Consider the following 19,370-nt stretch of genomic DNA (forward strand, 5'->3'; position numbering starts at 1 on the left):
CCCTTAATCCCAGTACATGGGAGACGGAGGCAGTCAGATCTTTGTAAGTTCAAGGCTAGCCTAGTCTGCAAAGCAAGTTCTAGGCCAGCCCAGGATACATGTCGAGATGGGTCTGAAAAAACACAAACTTTAAAAAAAGTAAACGAAACATTTTCTTAGTGGTAAGACCCTGTTGCTGAAGGTACAAGAAGACTTTGGTTGCAGGACAGAGAAATTGAGCTGGAACTGACCTGGAATCTTCTTTCCTGATGCATAGCATTCATAGTGACCAAAGGTCCTATGCAGGCTGCTGGGGGAGAAACGTCATCCATGGACTTACCCAGTGCTGAATCCCGAATGCTACCATACCAACCTTACAGGAAAGAATGTGCTCACAGGTATAATAGTGGCATGACTGTTACAGAAGTAACCAACTGCTTTCTGATGAGATTTGAGGCCTACTTTGTGGAGAGAATTCGTGGCTGGTCAAAAGCCTGTGGACTTGGAAGCAACATGCTACTGTTGTTCTGGCCAACAGACATGTTACCAAACTTCCTTCTAAATATATATATGTGTATATATGTTTATACTCATAGGTTAGCGTGACTCTCAACCCTGGTCAGGGAAGCTGTTTGCAGTAGGCAATAGTCGGTGCAGAGTCTTATACCTGGTCCAATGCTGAGAGGAAGTGACTGTCCAGAATACGGGCTCAGCCTTAAGTAGGACACCTCTATCCGTCTTCCTAAGGCCTAGGGAGCATCATGGAGGAGGGACTAGAAAAAGGTTAAGAAGGTTGGTGGAGTCCTGTGAGATGCTCTCCTCTAGACATAATGGCCGTTGCAACTTAGGAACTCAGAGCAGCCGAGGTTACCTGCATAAGACTTGTGCAAGATCATGCCAGTCCAGTAATTTCTGCAGGGGAGAGGGAGGAGCTCATGAAGCTCCACCCCTCCCTGAGGAGCTATTGGCAAGTGAAGCCTGCTAGGGTAGGAGGAGTCATTTTTCTTTGAGAGTGTGGCCCACGTTCATTCAGACAGCACCACCGGGATTCAGTGAATGATGAATAAAAGAAAAGGAGAGAACGCAGAGAAGGGAGAGGCACAGGTTGGGGGCGGGCCTGGGAGAGCAAGAGGGGGTAGTTGGAGGTGGATATGAAACAGACTCATTATATATATGAAAATTTAAAAATCTAGTATCTTGGGATTGAGAGTACAGCTTCATGAAGGACACCTGCTTGGCTGTGTAAGAGACCCAAAGTTGGCCCCAGCCCCACACAAAGAAATGAAAATGAGTATCTCAGCTCGCATTTTGCATTCAGCAAGTTTTGACGAAAGTATCATTACTCATGTTACAACTCCAGCAGTTCGACGGACAGACGTTGACGCCACACATTTGCATACACTGCTGTGTGGGAAGAGTGTCGGGTCGCTTTTCCTTCCAGCTCAGAAGAGTAACAGGTTGCCATTAAGGGTTCTCAGCGTTCTTCCACAGCAGTCTCTCTGGGTTCCAGAGGGAGGTCAGTGTGGGGTTTCTGGGCACCCTCCCTTCAGGAAACGGGAAACTGCTTCAAGCGCTGTGTGCCTGTCTCTGGGGTTTGGCTCTTCTCTCTTAATTGTTTGGAGCTGGAACAACTTGATTTTAAAACAAAACATATGTGCTGAGGGCAGTTGGGAGGACGTTTGCCGCTGATGTGGTGCCGAAGGTATGCAGCAGGCGGGGGCCCTGCCTTGCGCTGTTTGCTCACTTAGGTATGGAACATTTCCATTCCGTCCAAATTATGCCCCCTTTCCAAATTCTCAAACCCGCGTTTGGAAAGACACAAGTCAAACGGGAAACACCGAAGCAAAATTGTAGAGGAAATTATGAGTCTCTTATTTTTTTTTTCCTTTTTCTCTGTGGAAAACCATCTCTTTCCAAGTTTTTTATTCTGATTCTTGAAAGAAAAGAACGATTTTCCCCCAAGTGCCAAGAGGAGAAAAGAGAGCTGTGTAAAGAGAAGAAGGTGCGCACCCCACCCCCAGCTGGACTTCCCACCACTTTTCTCCGTGCTCAACACCAGCATGGAGAATGTCCCGTCCACAGTCAGTCCTTACATGAAGGCAACATTTTGTCTCTTCTTGTTTGAGATGGAGTCCCTGGTAGCCAAGGCTGGGCTGGAACTCCTGATCCTCCTGCCTCCGCCTCCAAGTGTTGACATTGAGGTAGGCGCCCATCTCTTCCTTCAGCACTTCCTCTGCTTGCTGGCATGGTAATATGTTATGTCCTGATCACATGCCATAAACTTCTGGCCAGAGTGCAAGGCTGCTTCCATCCCAGGTGGGGATGGGAATTCATCAGTGAGAGCACTTTCCCTTAGCTAAACCTCCATTCTTCCACTTAGGAGCTCTGTGATCTCCAAAACTTATCCAAACTTGTTTTCTCTTTTTCCTGAAAAGGGCCAGTATAGTGCCAGTTTCAAAGTGAAACTTCTGTGACGCTCAAAAAAAAGACACCGCGTCCAACACAGTCAGCACAGACCCTCGCAAACACTGAAAACGGAAGCGTGAGTGGCTGGCCTGGGCGACCTGCATCGAGACAGGCAGTTAACCACGATACCCTCTGTTCCCATCCCACCCACTGCTGGTGGTGATACTGTGGTGGTGATACTGTGGCTGGGCACTGCATCTGGGCGGCGACTGTTGTCCGCAGAGAGCTTTAGACTTAGAAAGTCAGACATTTCGCCCCGGGGTGCCTTTGGTTTCATTTGCATAAAACAAAGCGTGAATTCTGCCCTCTGGAGTAACCCTGGTCTCCGAGAATCCTGTGTACTCCTACCCACCTGCCAGTTGTGACTGTATTTTGTCTGGCACCTATAAATAGGACACGAACCTGCCAATGTGTTTTCTTCCTATACTTTTATCATGTTTTAGATCAGAAACATAAAATGAAATAGCACACTGGCCAGGCTAGTATGAGGGCTGACCATAGTTTTTCATAGGGTGTTGAAAACAAGAAATCTTTGTAAGCACCTGTGCTGGCTAGTTTTATGTCAGCTAGACACAAGCCAGAGTCATTTGGGAATGGGGGCTTTTGATTGAGGAAATGTCTCTATAAGTTCGGCCTCTAGGCAAGTCTGTGGAGGCATTTTCTTAATGATTGAGGTGGGAGGGCCCAAATCACTGTGGGTGGTGCCACTCCTGGGCAGGTGGTCCTAGATTGTATTTTTTTTAAAAAAAGGCAAGCCAAGCAAGCTTTGAGAAGCAATCTAGTAAGCAGTGTTCCTCCACGGCCTCTGCACGAGTTCTGCCTCCAGACTCCTGCCCCGAGTTCCTGCCCATCTTCAGTGATGGGCTGTGATGTGGAAGTGTAAGCGAAATCAATCCTTCGCTCCCCAAGTTGATTTTAGTCATGGTGTTTCATCACAGGAATAGAAAGCTAATCATGACAGCATTTTTAAGGAAGCTCGCTCGGAGCAGGGGCAGGAAGAATGGAGGCCTAATTTTATTTTTATTTTTATTTTTTTCTTATTTTTGTGGAAGACACACTGACGCTTTTCGATGGGTGCGTAGAATTTTATTTGATCGCACTCTGTTTTATTTGATGTCATATTGTTTTTTGAGCTCTGGGAAGTTCTACATTTCTCTTTCTCCACTGGGATTTACTACCCCCCCCCTTGCCCCCCTCAGTTCAGACTCCCGCGGTGAATGGCAAGATCTTGCTGGGCGGACAATTCTCAGACTTCCCTGAAACTGAAGAATAACCCCCCCCCCCATTGTGCTTTTTGCCCACGCTCTCAGTGGAGAGCTTTTCTGACATTTAACTTAATCAAGATGTTAGTAAAGTAAACAGTGTTCTCACACTGCTGTCCGACGAAACCGTTTGCCACCCCGCCCCCACTTCAGTGTTTGGAAAGTAAAGTGCACGTCTCTGTTGAGAGTAAAGACAAGGAGTGGGTGAGGTAGCCGGTCACGCACGGCACGCTCAGTCCGGGTCATGGCTTCCTAGTGGGTGGGCGGATCTGTACCATTGGTGCCTCAGTTGTAAGACACACTGTTATTTTAAATACTGTCAGAGGTGGGGGACGATACTGTGCGTTTTAAACCACATTTCAGTTTCAGGGATGTTCAGATGTAAAGGGGAAAAGGTGTGTCTCAGCAGACAGGATATAGTGAGGGTCAGTTAGCGTGGCAGGCCCTTTCCACCATGGGTGCTGGCACCGTCGTGGCCCTCCCGTCCCCAGTGTGGCTAACGGATGGAGCAGCAGGTAGTTGGCCTTAATTCGCTCTGTGTGCTGTGTGTGTGCCAAGTTATCCGTGGAGTTACGGGGTCAGCTTAGACCAGGAAGAGGAATGAAGCCTTGGGAGCTACAGTTTTAGTTTCTAAAAAACAAAACAAAACAAACCTCACAGATCTGGGGGTTTCTTTGGATCACTTTGAGCCTGATGGGATTCTTACCGCCTTCGAAGGAGCCATAAAGGACGTGTTGGAGGACACAGGGTCTCCAGTGTCCCCTCTGCTACCCTGTCTGCTCATAATGGTTCAGTGGAACAGAGACCACTGCGTCTCTGAATTCGTGCCTTTTATGTACATGTTGAATGAACAGTGGCTCAGATTCCTGAACATATTCACTCACCTTCTCTACTCTAAATGTTCATTTCATTCAAGATTCTACCTGAAGATTTTAATTCATAATTTGAATGACTTTGAGGCACCTATGGGTCCCTACCCCTTTTCAATGTTATAATAATTTTAAGCCAGGAGGCCATGGTATTTCTTTTCCTAGTTAATGCAGATTTTTTTTTTAAAGCTTTTCCCCCCCTGATCAAGTAATATAGTGAAGCAATTAATTGAAAACTTACTTTCTCTGGGCAGTGGTGGTGCATGCCTTTAATCCCAGCACTTGGGAGGCAGAGACAAGTGGATCTTTGTGAGTTGAGGCCAGCCTGGTCTACAGAGCTAGTTCCAGGACAGCCAAGGACACATAAAGAAATGTCTGTCTCTAAAAACCAAAGAAAAAAAAAAGAACTTATTTTCATGAGTGAAAACATGGATTTTCCCTAACACTTACCCTGATCTCTTTTTCTCTTTCAGTTTTTGGGAATAACATTTCTTGGAATTGGACTGTGGGCATGGAATGAAAAAGTAAGTTGATTCTCATGAAGGCAAACAGGTTTGGTTCAAGGCCACATCTTGAATATTCCCCTTTTGTCTTTGACCACCACAGGGTAAAAACAAGAGTGTCTAATGAAAGGAAGCCTTCTTCAAGACTGTTTGGGTGTCTAAGGTGATCACTACATCAAATTAATCACTATAGTCCCAGTGTAGAGTGTGCAGAGGGAACTGAGTTTGACCAAGGCATGGCCTCCGCCCGCTATGATGATCTCAGTATGCTTAGGAATGTCACTGTGTGACCTGTAACCTTTCACCCCCATCTCGTGTCTTGTGAACCCTTTTGGAAGATGACTTAAATGTTAAAAAATGGTTTGTCATGCCGTGTGGTAGGAAGAAAGCCAAATATAAATTCCTGTTTAAATATCAGATAAACTCATCACTGGTGCTAAAGACTGTGAACAGGCAGCAGCTGGTCATAAATATTAAGAAGTGCTCCAAGTCGATGGTCACATGTAGTATAGAGAAAGGGAAATCTGGAAAGACCAAGGGACATATTTCAAATGGCAGTGAAGATGGGAGTTCTGGGCAGTTTTTGTCTAGGTCCTTGTCTCTCCTCCTCACTGCAGCTTTTGATTTTCTCTCGCTTTCCCTGGTCACTGCTGAAATTCAAAAATGAGAGCCCCGCCCCCCCCCCCCCCCCCTGTTCCTTGTTTGGAGGTGAAGTCACTCGCAGCATGTTTTGGCCACACAGCAAAGACTTCTGTCTCCTACCTTGTGAGAGTACAGTGTTTGAATTGGTCAGTGTCCTAGCAAACTGAGGACTTAGCTAGTCTTCTCTCATCTCCTGGTGTTTGTCCTCTTGAGTCTGGCTGTACTTGAAGGCAAAGGTTCTTTTGAAGTGTTAAATGTGTTAAGAACCATTATCAGTAAATAGAAAGGAGACCCGAACCAAGGCTCCTGTCAAACAAAAGACTTTCAGATGCCACCAGGTGAGCTTTCTCTGAGTAGAGCCTCTTGCAGATAGACCACAGGAGGCAAAGAGTAAGACCTGAGTCTTCCCATTGATTGGGGGTTTTACTCAGTGGTAGAGCATTGTCTGAGTCAGTCTTAGCACTGCATGAAAGGAGGGGAGACATCATTCTGTTGGTATAATGCTTGTCACACAAATGTGAGGACCTCAGTTCATCACCACACTGATGCAAAAGCCAGGTATCATTGCACCTGTTTTTAATTCTGTACCGGGCAATAGAGACAGAAGGATTCCTGCAGCCAGGCTGTGAATCAGTGAGCTTCAGGTCCCAGTGAGAGACCGTCTCAAACATGAGATGGATAGCAACTGAAGAATGCCACCTTTGACTTCCACATGCATGTGCACACGCACATGTGAATGCACACTTGCACATACACATGCACTCTTCATATGTGAATGCACACACACACACACACACACACACAAACACACACCTTTCTTTTTCTTTTTTAAGAAAGAAAATAGGCTTGGTGAAATGGTCTAGAGCAGTGGTTCTCAGCCTTCCTAACGCTGCAACCCTTTAATACAGTTCTTCATGTTGTGGTGACCCCCAACATTAAAGGTATTTCATTGCTACTGCCTGACTGTATTTTTGCTACTGTTATGGATAGTAAATTTAAATATCTGATATGCAAATGTGGAACCTCCAAGGAGTCACGACCCACAGGTGGAGAACTACTGGCCTAGGGGGTAAAGGCATTTACTGCCGTGCCAGACACCCTGAGTTCAATCCACAATTCTCATCCAGTGGATGGCGAGAGCTGACTCCTAAGAGTTGTTCTCTGACCTCCATGGCATGTATGTATCACACACACACACACACACACACACACACACACACACACACTAAATGCATGAACGTAATAAAATTTAAAGAAAGAATAAGGAGAAAAAGGAGAAAAAGGCACCACCCCTTTTATATTTATAGAATGTGTCTATAACATATAAAGTACAGTCCAGAAATGCACTGCTGCCCAGCAAACAGTAACCTTTGAGACAAAGCCTCCCTTATACAAAGTAAGACAAATTAAGTTCCCTGAACAGATAAGTTCATCCCTCGAAACTTCTCTGTTGAATACCAATCTTCTCTTGGATTGTGGTTAGCTTCCTCTTCATCCCAGTTAAGCCTTGAGATTTGTCCGGGTGGAATCTCAGAAATTCTCTCTTTAGAACCCTCTGTTTGGTTAAATGCCAGATAACACAGCTTCTTATAACCCTTTAATAAGAGCCATTTGTGGCCGCTTTGAAAAAGATACTGGAAGGCATTCAATGAATCGGTTGTCTGTCCTAGCAATAAACAGGCTGTTGGTCATTTTGAAGTTTTTTTTTCTCTTTATGAAAGACAATTATGTTTTTATTTTGTTGGTGGCCTCACATATCTCTTTTCTGATAAAATAAAAAAAAACTTCCAAAAGTGGCAGCGTCTTCCCAATAGAAGAGGCACCACCAATGTTCAGAAAGGGATGGCATAGCGGTCCTTTGTCAGGGCCGCTGCCAGTAAGTGGAACCTTTTTCTTGAGAACTGACGATTCATGGTCCACATCACTCAGCTACTACCTAGCAGAACTTGATGAGCAAGGTGCAGGTCAGAGGAGCAAGGACTCAAGGTATCCGGCCATACAGGAGCCCAAACTGTGGCGCACTGTGCATGAGCCTGGACCTCGGACACAAAGCTATAGCAAGGTTGATGCGGGGTCCCTGCCTCATGTTTTGATGAGCACTTGCATTCTGGGAGAGACACTCACTGGCTGGAAGGAGGTCACTGGCCAGGAACTGCGTCCAAATGCTGGCAAGAAACACTAAGCACAGACTACGTAGAGAGTGGCAGGAGACTGGTGTCTACCACTCTACAGTTTGATTGTTACAGTAGTAAGGTTTACACCCAGGGCTTTGTGTGTGCCAGGCAAATGCTCTGTTACCGAGCCATAACCTTAACCGAGATGTCCCTCTTACAGCTCAGAACCAGCCTTCCCGAGGAGGTGGCATTGGGATCTTTAGGATGTAAGAGAGATCTACGTAGGAACAGGTTGAGGACATTCAGGAGGAGGGATGACAGGGCCTTGCTGATTCCACCTTCGGAACTGCAGAAGCCCCTTGTCCCCCCACCAGGCCAGGTCTCTAGTTCAAGGTGAACCCCAGTCAGGTTGAGGGTGGAATGTAGTTTGAAGCTGCTGAGCTAACACCAGTTTGCATCAGTAAACTCCCAGACAAAGCTGTGGCATTTACTTGAAAGGAGGAGTCAAGGACAAAGTTTTGAACTGAGTCAAAGCTGGAACGATGTTGAATCCACAGCAGGGCTCAGATTTCTGTAATACACAAAACACACTTACGTAGAACACAGAGGCAGCAGAGGTAAAAATTACTACCCTTCAAACTTACTATCTATGAGTCAGAGTTAATATTGCAGGTGAGTGCTGGAAATAATTATTAAATAATTGTATCTAAATTCCAAGTTGGCCTTGAAGATACAGAGAATGGCTGTGTCTCCAGGGGAAGCTGGTCCTCTTAGTTTTCCATGATCTCAGGATCTGCTCCTTGGAAGGAATGTTAGCAGTTGTCCAGCGTGAACGCCTCTCTAACACCCTCGGCAACACATAGCCGGAGTGAACTCATTTATCCCAATAACATTACTGAGCACATAGCTCATGATGGGTCCTAATGCTGGGTCTAGGAAGATGAAGCAAAGAGTTGGAATCCTCAGACTCAACCTCAGACCTTAGATGCAGGAAGGGCATGCATATATCCACAAAAGGTATGCGTACGAGAATATTGTAGTAAATGCTGGTTGGGACCGAACATGCAGGTAACAGTTCCCAGGGTTCCCTACTCTCACCATTTCTGTCTTTGGGTTACTTTTACTATTAAAAAAAATTTTTTTTTGCATCACATGAGGATCATGTACTGTAGATTTTTCCTTCTGTTTTGGAGCACTCCTGTCAGAATCCACAGAATAAATCCTTCCACATGCTTGCTCCTGAGGTTTCTCAGGAGGGAGCTCGGCTTCCTTTGAGGTTACCAGATGCAGCATCTTTTCTCTGGGTGGTCCTCACGTGCCACCACCATCCTCTTGGTCACGTTCCTCTGGCCTCCCCATAGTCTATCCTCTCCATCATTGAGAGGCTACTAGAAGAGCCATAGAAAGAATGCCTAGGGGCTGGAGAGGTGGCTCAGCGGTCAAGATCACTTGCTGTTCTTGCAGAAGACCTGGATTCAGTTCTCAGCACCCACATAGTGGTTCACAACTGTCTGTAACTACAGTTCCAGGGGACCCAATGCCCTTTCTGCCCTGTGCAGGCACTTAATGCACTTGGTACTCATGCAGACAGAAACATGCCCAGACACAAAATATAAGCAAATGAACCCTCTCAATATTGAAATATGTTTTGTACAAAAGAGAAGAGACCTGGCTCGTGTCCCATCTCCATTTTGCAGCGTCCACACGCTTTGAGACCCCCTTCCCCTCCCTGAGTCCACAGTCTGCTGACAGTTCCAACTTGTTCTCAGACCCAGCTGGCTTACCACATCTGCCTCACATCTAGCTGGGCTTGGGGGTCAGTGCAAGGTTAAGCATGCCTATGGTAATGTGTGGGTCCACCTTTCCACTCCTACATCCCGAAGCTCTCACTTGGAAGGCTGCCTTTCCACACAGTGTGGCTTCAGCTGCACATTTTGATCAGTCTCCCTCAGCTCCTCCTTCTCAGTGACATCTTGCTCCTTTCCCATTTCCTCTACCTCCATGTCTATGAAGACCTGATTCGGAAGGGCTGGGGTGGCCTGGGACCGCTGTTTGCACAGGGCCTTCTCGGTTGTTCTAGTAGCAGTGACTAATAAAAGCCCTCAGAGTGTCGATGGGGGAAGGACATGACTTTAGAATTTCCCTTTGAGACTGGTGTTGGATCACTTGGTGTGCACCCTGGGGGGGTCAGTCACAGGGTTTCGACTTGTCATTGCGTCGGACCATCTTCTGAGTCCTGTGTTTGATAGGCGACATCCTCCACGTGGTCTTCTCCCGTCCCTTTGCCAGCCTGGGGAGTTGGCTGAACCTTCCCCTTTCTCACGGAGCCCTTGCTGGGTCCTGCCACAAACCTTGTTCTCATCCCCCCGACACTCAGAGCCCATCCATGGAGCAAGGACGTGGCGCTCCACTCACCTCATCTGCTCCCTGGCTCTGGGAGACCCATGCTCTGCCGCTTTTCCCTCCCCACGGCTTTGCCAACTCCACCTCACTTTCTTGACTTCTAAAGTTTGGGATGCCGCTGCCCGGAGACGGCTTCTGCCTTCACGCATGCTCTGAGGAGTCTCCGTGGGTGGGGGTGGGGCTGCACGTCATAAATCCTGGGGCTTCCAGGTGCATTTCATTGGCCCTATCCTTGTCTGAACCTCGGATTCGCACACACAGTGGCCTACCCAGTATCTGTATTTAATGCTCCCAGTGGGCTTCTAACGCTCAGCATATCCAAGACAAGACTGCCCTGCCCCAGGCCTGTGTTGCTAGTAGACCCTTCGCTTTCTTTTCTTTTAAAACTGCGTTCATGTCGTCAACAAATAGTCACCTTTACCCTGCAGCCATACGGGTCCCTTGTCCTCTGTGCCCCTTTCGTAACAACGTTATCAAAGTCCAGCTGTGGGACTTGGCCTGCATCAGTATGGAGGCTTTGGTTTCTGCCCACCCTCCCCCGCGCACCCACCTAGGTCAGGCATCTTGTAACAGCTGAGTGATCCCCAAAAATGTGAGGCAGATTCTGTTGCTTCTGTTCCAGACCGTGCAGTAAGCTTTCGCCCCAGAGCTATGGGGGAGTGCCTGTCACTTCCGACCTTATCTCCTGCACTGGGACCTCCTTTCCTGTGCACCAACCCCTGCTGTCCGGTCCTCTACCACCCAAACCTGGACCCAGCACACCACGGCCCCTCAGCTGCTCTTCTTGGCCCGGTACACTTACCCCGGAGATCCCCGTGGGCCCTTTCCTTTCCCTTCTGATCTCTGCTCTCATGCCACCCGCCCACAGGCTTCCTGTCTGTTGGAGGGAGACACTCTCCCTGTCTGTAGCCTGCTCCTCCCCCTCCCTGTGTTTTCCCACCTTGGAGGACTTCTGCTTATGCTGTAAAAAACGTATTGCTGGGTTTCTCCCTGGGACGAAGGCAAGCTCAGTTGGGGGCGGGGAGCCTTGATTTCCTGCTGGGCTCCAGTACCTTACTACATTAAATGGCACATTTTTATTTTATTTTAAATCATGAGGGGAGTGGGCAGTAATGTGCATATGAGTGCAAGTATCTACAGAAGACGTAAGAGGACATCAGATGCACTAGGACTGGAGTATGTATGAGCTGCTTGATGTGTGTGCTGGGGACTGTACTCAGGTCCTCTGCATGAGAGGGACGTGCTCTTACCGGCCAAGCCGTTTCTCCAGTCCCTAAGCAGCACATTTTAGTGTGATGCTTAAGAAATACTGTCTAGGGTCTGGGGATGTAGTGCAGATGTGCAGGGCTGCCCTGGGGTCCGTCTCCAGTACATAAACCAGATGTGTTGATCGATGCCTTTAATCCCATCACTCTGGAGGTGGATTCAGGACGATGAGGACTTAAAGTCAGTTGGGGCTATGTAGAGAGTTCAGGCTACATGAGATCCTGTCTCAGAGACAGAAAAAGTAGGAAAGGGGGAGAAGAGAAGGGAAAAATACCATCTACACAGCCCATGCCTGTAATTCCAGCACGTGCGGGCTGCGTGGGCAGGATGATTACAAACTCAAGGTCAGCTTGGACCACTTGGTAAGACCACGAATTAAAAACAGCGATAAGAAATAGGATCTTTGAAACAGTGAAAGGTGAATAATGGACAGTGGCTGCATTCTGTTAAATCCTGGCCATTCCATGACCTCCGTCATTGAGCTGCGGCAGTCATCGATACCTAAGAACTCTAGTGAACTGACTGTATTCACACTTCTTACTGCATGAAAGGAGATAAAATTGTGTCTGGTTTGTCTCTGGTCTCTGATATGAGGGATACGGCCTTCAGAATAGCCGTATTTGTGAGTGCTGGGAAATGGCCTTTCACTTCTATTGTTAAGAATGGGAATCTATATGATCACCTTGTTTCATGGGAGAGTTAAGGTGCTTCCCCTCTCCTGCTCTGTCCAACTATCCTGCTCAGTACTTAGTTCTGGGCAAAGCCAGGAGAGGGGGGTTGCGTCACTGATGACTGCAAGAGGGGGTGTGACAGACAGTTGTTGATGGGGAGGAGAGGATTCTGCTCCCCTGATCCTGCATGTGACTGGGGTTTCCAGTGTCCCCTGCCTTCTCTATCTAGCACAGCTCCTGCCACTTGGCAAACCGAACTCCTTGAGGACAGTAGTTCGTGCCCTTGGCCTCATGGTCCCCTCCTGTGGAGTGGACATCCAGATGTTCAGAACCACACGAATAAGGTGCGCAAAGAACTCTGTGCTTGCCAAGTGCTGGTTAGGATAAAAACATCCTCATAAGGAGGTTTCATTTTCAGTCCTGTGATCTATGCATTACCTTGGGTTAAATTTTAAGAGGAAGGTAGTGTTCTTTTTCAGAAATAGGGAAACTGAGGCCCTGAGATGTGAAGCTGGGATTCCTGCTCTCTCTCCCTGTCCCTCCTGGTCCTCTGTCATCCTCCCTCACGTTCTCCACCAGTTCCCTGATGGAGAACAGGTACACAGCCCTGATCCCAGGAGGGACATGGGAAGTGAATCCTGTACTGAGGCTGTCTCTGCCTTTCCTGTGTTTAGAGATAATTCTGTCTCTTCAGGGCCTTTTTCCCTCTCTGGTGTCTGTATCTGGAAGGCTCTCCATCACCATCTTGTAGTAGACTTATCCTGGAAGAATGCCCCTGTGTTCCCAGGAAGGGGAGTCAGGAATGCTGGGACCCGGACAGTCAGGCAGTTCACTCAAGGCAGAGATCAGGTTCCCATCACCGAAGAATGTGGTAGATAGAAGGACTTGGCTACCCTGGCTGTGGCCACTTTGAAGGGATAGTTGTAAGATGCTGCAAGTCGTCTTCAGAGGTTTCCCTTTATTGACTGAAGTGTGGTAAGTCGGTCTGCCTCCCTCCCTCAGCTGTCCTTGTCATCCCCTGAAGTTCCCTGGTATGTCTTAAGCGCTGCCCACAAGAAAGCCTTTGGTCAGAGCCTGGAAGGTGACCCTGTGATCTCAGTTCTGAAGCAAGTACAGGACATGATGAAAAATCTCTGGTTTTGTATGTAACCCTTGAAATGGTATTCAGACAAACTTCTTAGGTACAAAAATCCAAACTGGTTAAAGGGTCAGTGCCTTGGTTACTAAGGGTCCGATCTCCATTCCTGGCCCATTCTGAGACAGACTCTTGTCTGGCACGAAGATAGTATCTTTTCCCCATGCTGAACTGCTTTGGGCCCTGAGACGAGGACAGGGATAGGGACCTTGGCTGTAGTTCCTTAGTCTAATTCCTGTCAGCTCAGAGTAGAGATGAGGCTTTGCCCCCCAGCCTGGTGGTGGCTGGTAAGGGTCTTATTGAAGCTTCCCTGCTGAGTGTCTCTGTCTCTTGGTTGCTTTGAGCTGGACTCTGAGTGGCCTTCTTACCCCCACCAGCTCCTCTGTCTGTCTTAAGTCCATCCCTCTGAAGTCTGCTGATGCCGCATCACACCATTGTGGGCACCTCTGTGTGGTGGGGTCATCGTGGCCCAAGCTGCCTCTTCCACGCTGCCCTCATGATTCCTCTTGGCTACACCCATCTCCCGAAGAGGCCAGAACAGCCCTGGCCCGCCTCTGACAGCAGAGCGGTCAGCAGCCCCCTCTCCTCAGGAGGTTCCCGGGGCAGGAGTGAGTCCTCGGGCCCACCTCCTTTCCCTGGTGAGCAGGCCCTGTGTCTTTACCACAGACGGCCACCTGCAAGCTCCCTGGCTGTCCCCTTGACACTCAACATAAGCAGTGAGTAAAAAGAGAAGTCTCACCGCCCCCACACACCCCCAGAGTGGTTTCATTCATGAATCACTTATTTGGGGTCTGGGGTCTGGGGATCTGGCCTCAGATCGTCCCAGGCAGCAGAAACCTCACTGGCTGAGCCATCTCCCCGGTTCCTGCAGCAGTCTCCTCTGGGACAGTTTAAGTCCCCTCCCCAGGCTCTCTCTCGCCACCTTTTGCATGCCTGACTTGGCTGGAGGGGTGTCTGTGGCAGGGGTGGGTGCAGAACAGGAAGGGCTTAGCTCCTACTCACTTCGGTTGTTTGTTCCGGTGAAATCTGAGACAAGAATGTTCTAACACGTTGTCTGTGTCTTGACTGAACTCTGCTACGTTCCTGCTGCGGCGGCTGCTGCGTGCAGATGCCATTCAGTAGGGCATCCCGAGAGGATAGGACATACAGCTCAGTGGCCAGGCCAGCTAGCTGCAGATCCCCACTCGGCCCCCTTCTCCCTTCAGTGATTTGGGGGCCTTGCTCTCTCTCACTTGGTGTGTTTGCCCACCAGAGTGCTCAGTTCGGCACGAGGATGAAGTAGTGCAGGCGTCCCAGGGCCTGGCGTAGCCGGTGTGCAGCAGGGTGACGCTCAGGATAGGGTTGAGCTTTCCCTCTCCGCAGCAGGTCCACCGGCTGCTTCCATGGTGCCCGGCCACTGCCTGCACAGGGTCTCTCAGCACAGAAGTGCCCGAGTGCCTGAAGGACAGATCCAGTGGCACCCTGACATCCTCTTCTGCTTCCGTCCCTCGGCACACACTTACACAGACCCTGTTGGCCAAGTTCTGTTTCTTCATCTCCACACGTGCTGATAATGTGAGCGTCTGCAGGAGCTCCTCTCTGCCCACATGGCACCACTGTGGATCTCTGCCCCAGTGTACCCTCTCGCTGTAGACACGCTACGGGGTGTCACCGGATCTTCTTCTAAATGCCCACGGCTGACACAGAACTTGGCGTCTCACCTTTGGGCTGCACACTAAGACAAGATAATAATATACTGTGGACTAAAGGACTTGAATGGTGATCCTTCATTCCATAGTTCTGAAGGCTGGAAGTCTAGATCAAGGTGCCGGCCAACTGTCCCAAGAGAAGGCTGTCATCCTGGTCTGCAGATGCTCCTCACTGCATCTTCACATGGCAGGGTGAGAAGGGAGAGGCTCTGGTGCCCTCCTCTTCTCACAGTGACACCTGTCAGGTCACGGGGAGTCCAGCCTCATGAACTTCTCCAAGCCTAATTTCCTTCAAAAGACTTCACCTTCAACAACTATCCCATTGGTGGTGGTTATGTTTCATCATATTAGTGGGGTGGAGAGATGTTCAGTCCTAAACAGAGCCTTTATTATTACTTCAGTTCAAACATGCTGCTGAAGACTAGAATGCTCCTAAGCATGCTTTCCGCATTCTGAATAGATACATGAAAGTGTCTGACAAGTGGCAAGGGACATGAGGACCTTAGAACACGGGACATTTCTGTGTTGGGCTGTTTCTGTGTCTGCAGGGCAGCTGCTCACTAGTGTGGGTGGGGACTGTGCCTTGCAGCCAGGCAGCTGTTGGGAGAGTGGCTGGGCCAGGTTCCATGGGGCCAGTATTGCTCACAGGTAGAGTGCACTTTGTATAGGCTAAAAGATGATCCTCCTCATCCTCTCAAAGATACCCCGTGAACAATTTTTTTTTTAATGTGCAAGAAAGGATTCCTTGATTCACTCTGATGGCCTTTCTTGACAAGGGAAATGGAAAGAATCACATTCCTTTGAATCAGCTCGCCTTCCTACAGGTGAGCTTTTCTACTAGGCGTGGACTAAGCTGCTCTCACCCCAGCGTATCTCCTGAGACTGTTCAGGTCTGGCAAGCTCTCCTGCCGCCGCTCATCCCCTCCCCTCTCCGGCCTCTGCAGCAGCAATTCATCAGGTAGATGGAAAGTTGGGTTTTTACAAAGTGGCTTTGCCAATGGAACATTCTCGGAGGGTCTTGGATAACATAGGCCCCTGCCTGGTCCTTCTGTGGACATCGTTCAAAGCCACATTTCCAGTTTTCCAGGACCACCCACTCTGTGAGTAGCTGCAGTTTCCTTTGAAATGTTGCACCTGTCACTGTCTGTCAGCATGGGAATGTTTCTTTCCCCTCGAATTCTGGGGAAGTGTTCAGGCCCACCACAGTAGGGCCTGGTGTGTGGAGGGGTAGGTGAATCAGGTCTCAGTGTCATAAATATCTCAGAGAGGTCCATCTGGTCTGGGTTTGCAGACACGCTTCATGTGCCTGTCCCTCTGCCTGTCGTCCAGCAGTTGGAAGGAATGTGCTTGTGTATGCAAGGCAGGAGAGCCCTGGACCCCGGGGTGCGTTCGTGCTATTTTTGCATTTCTTCTCTGTGTGGGTTGACAGAGGAGAGGCTGCAGGCTGCCAGGTGGCACACAGAGGCTGCTCCGTGCTGGCGCTGAAGAAAACCACAGACACTCCTGAAGTGTATTGGCTCGGAATCCTCCAAAGCTTTGTTTGCCTTTTTTTGTTTCTGGCGCTTGCATAGCAACTTCTTTGAAGAAGAAACCGTTACCCAGAACAGACTCCTTTATTGTGGAACCGCGAAGGAGAAGCTGCTTGGATCGCATAGATGGCTGGCTGCAGGAGGGGCTGATGAGGCGGGGAAGGTGGGCAGGAAGGGTGGCAGATGTTTCCACATTCTTCCTGAGACATACTATGTTCATCAAGCCACGGAACAGCCAGAGCTCATGGGGACAGAATGTGGTGTGAGCGACTCAGAAGGTCATTGCAGAGTTCTGATTCCAACAGCCGACATGTACAGTCAGCTGCCTGGCTGCAGAAGTATCCAGCTGCTGAGTGTGCGACGTCACATGACTTCTGAGCTCTCTATCCCAGTGTACCACATCTTTGTACCCACAGAAGCTCTTGTTTACTCATGGTCTCCCCTCTGCCTTTCTGTGCACGGCTTAGATTATTTTCTCACACACCCTCAAGATTCAATTAGCATGCTCCAGATACTGCCACCTCACTAGGCGTAATCGACACATGTGGCCACAGATTTCTTAGACCGGCTTCAGGGAGGGCAAGGACTTGGATCAAGAGATTCTCCTCCAGGGTAGCAGGGTTAGCACTCCAGGGGTCCCTATGGATGCAGTGGCTTCCTCTTATTCCAACATCATAGTGATGCAGATGAGAGAGATGAACTTCATTGAATTCTCTTTTTGTGCCAGGCACTTAGCATGGCGCTTGCATTTACTTGATTTACTTCATTTTCATAATAACCTTATGGCATAATTTCACAGGTGGTATAATTTCACAGATGTGTAAATTGAGGCTTAGGCAGGTGAGCTGTCCGACCTATGATCACATAGGCAGTAAGTAGAGAAACTGAGATGCAAAACGGTTTTGTCAGATGAAAGATAATAACAGGTGCTAATGAGGATGTGGCAGAGGGAATCCTGGCACAGTGTTGGCAGGAATGTAAATCAGAGCAGCCATTATGGAGAAAGGCGTAGGGGTTCCTCAAAAGATTAGAGGTAGGAGCCAGGTGAAGTGGTGTATGCATGTCATCTCGACACTTGGGAGGCTAAGGCAGGAGGATCACACTGAGTTCAAGGCCAGCCTGGATTGCATGGTGAGCTTGAGACCAACCTGAGCTACATACTGAGAGTGTCTCAGAAGGAAACAATGGAACTGTCATGGCTGGGGAGACGGCTCAGTGGGCCAAGTGTCAGCTGCGTATGCACAAGGACCTGAGTTCAGATCCCCGGTGTCTATGTAACATCGGACAAGGTGGTTCACATCTGTGACTCCAGCACTGAGGGGCGGGGTACAGACACAAGGCAGTTCCAGTGTCTTGCTGGACAACATAGTCAAAATTGAGGTTCAGTGAAGGACTCTGTCTCAAAAAAAAATTATGGAGAAGCAGTTGAAGAAATAATTCTAGTGTCTATGTCTGGCGTCTACACACTCCCACATAGCAGGCAGGCACACATACATGCATATAACATGCACACATACACACACACACACACACACACACACCTATCATTTGATCCAGCAATCACACTTCTGGATATAAATCCCAAGGAAGTGACATTGGCGTGTTGAAGAGAAGCCCACACTCCCACATTTATTTCAGCACATTCAGAATAGACAAGAAAGTGAGCAGCCTACGTGTCCATCAGCTAGTGCATGGATGAAGAACATGTATATACTCAGTGGAATACTATGCAGCCATAAACGGAGCCCTGTGACTTGTGACGGCAAGGATGGAACTGGGGCATTATTTTCTTAGTGAAATAATCCAGAGATAGAAATTAAAAAACTACCTGACCTCAGTCATACTTGAGATATAAAAAGTTCATTTGCAGATGCTGAGAGTAGAATGGCAGTTGCTAATTAGAGGAGCAGAACTACTGTGATGAGGAAAATTGACGCGTGAGTTCTAGGTGTGCATCAATTCTCCTGCGCCAGCACAGTCATGATAGAAAAAGCACCATGCAGTTCAGAGAGCTACATGAAACATTCAGATGTTTGAATCGTGAAGAAATGTTCAAGATAGATGTTTACCTTGAATTCAACACAACGGTGTGTGAAATGTGATCCTAATTAGTCTTAACAAATAAAAACCTGAAGTCAGATAGCAGAGTGAGTCAGATATCAGAGAAGCAGAGCAGCCAGCCACCAGAGACTTCTTACCTCTACGAAATCTCAGACCAAAGGAGGCGATCCTATCTCTATGAATCCTCAGACAATGGGGCAAAATCCTGTCTCTACCCACCTTGTATTCTCTGTCTCCACCTCCTGGGTGCTGGGATTAAAAGCATGAGCCTCCCAGGTGCTGGGATTAAAGGTGTGTGCCACCACCGCCTGGCCTCTATGGCTCACTAGTGGCTTAGCTCTGCACTCTGATCTCCAGGCAAGCTTTGTTTGTCAGATCACAAACAAAATATCACACAAGTGTGTAAATTTGTTGACACATTCCATGGGTATTCCATAAGTACACACAAATTTTATGTTTTTAATGTCTTAGCTTAAAAGTAAATATCTAGTATTTTTGAGACAAGGTCCCATGTAGCCCAGCCTGGCCTTGAATTCACTGTGTGCTGAGGATGACCTTGAACTTCTGAGCCTCCTGCCTCCATCTCCCAAGTACTAGGATTACAGGTGTGTACCACCACACCCAGTTTATGGGGGCTGCAGGTGAACCTAGGGCTTCATCCATACTAGGCAAGGCCTCCATTAGCTGAGCTAAACTCCAGCCCTGACAGAAAATTCTGTAATCCAGCCATTGTCTGGGCTGTCCTACTTGTGTTGAGGACCACAGGGAAATTGCAGATTGAG

General features: G+C 48.4%; 1 protein-coding gene across 3 annotated transcripts in view; it reads left to right on the forward strand.

Moving 5' to 3' along the window:
* Tspan5 (tetraspanin 5) overlaps positions 1-19,370 on the forward strand; it is a 174,991-nt gene that overhangs the window by 127,315 nt on the left and 28,306 nt on the right. For 2 of the 3 annotated variants that reach the window (XM_006995504.4, XM_076575055.1), the window contains exon 2: positions 5,050-5,100. The exons of the other annotated variant lie outside the window; for it this stretch is intronic. In XM_006995504.4, the coding sequence (XP_006995566.1) occupies positions 5,050-5,100 (51 nt within the window). The remainder of the gene's footprint in view (positions 1-5,049; positions 5,101-19,370) is intronic. 3 annotated transcript variants of the gene reach the window in all.

Source organism: Peromyscus maniculatus, chromosome 6 (assembly GCF_049852395.1).
Source record: "Peromyscus maniculatus bairdii isolate BWxNUB_F1_BW_parent chromosome 6, HU_Pman_BW_mat_3.1, whole genome shotgun sequence".
In the NCBI taxonomy this organism is placed as follows: domain Eukaryota; kingdom Metazoa; phylum Chordata; class Mammalia; order Rodentia; family Cricetidae; genus Peromyscus; species Peromyscus maniculatus.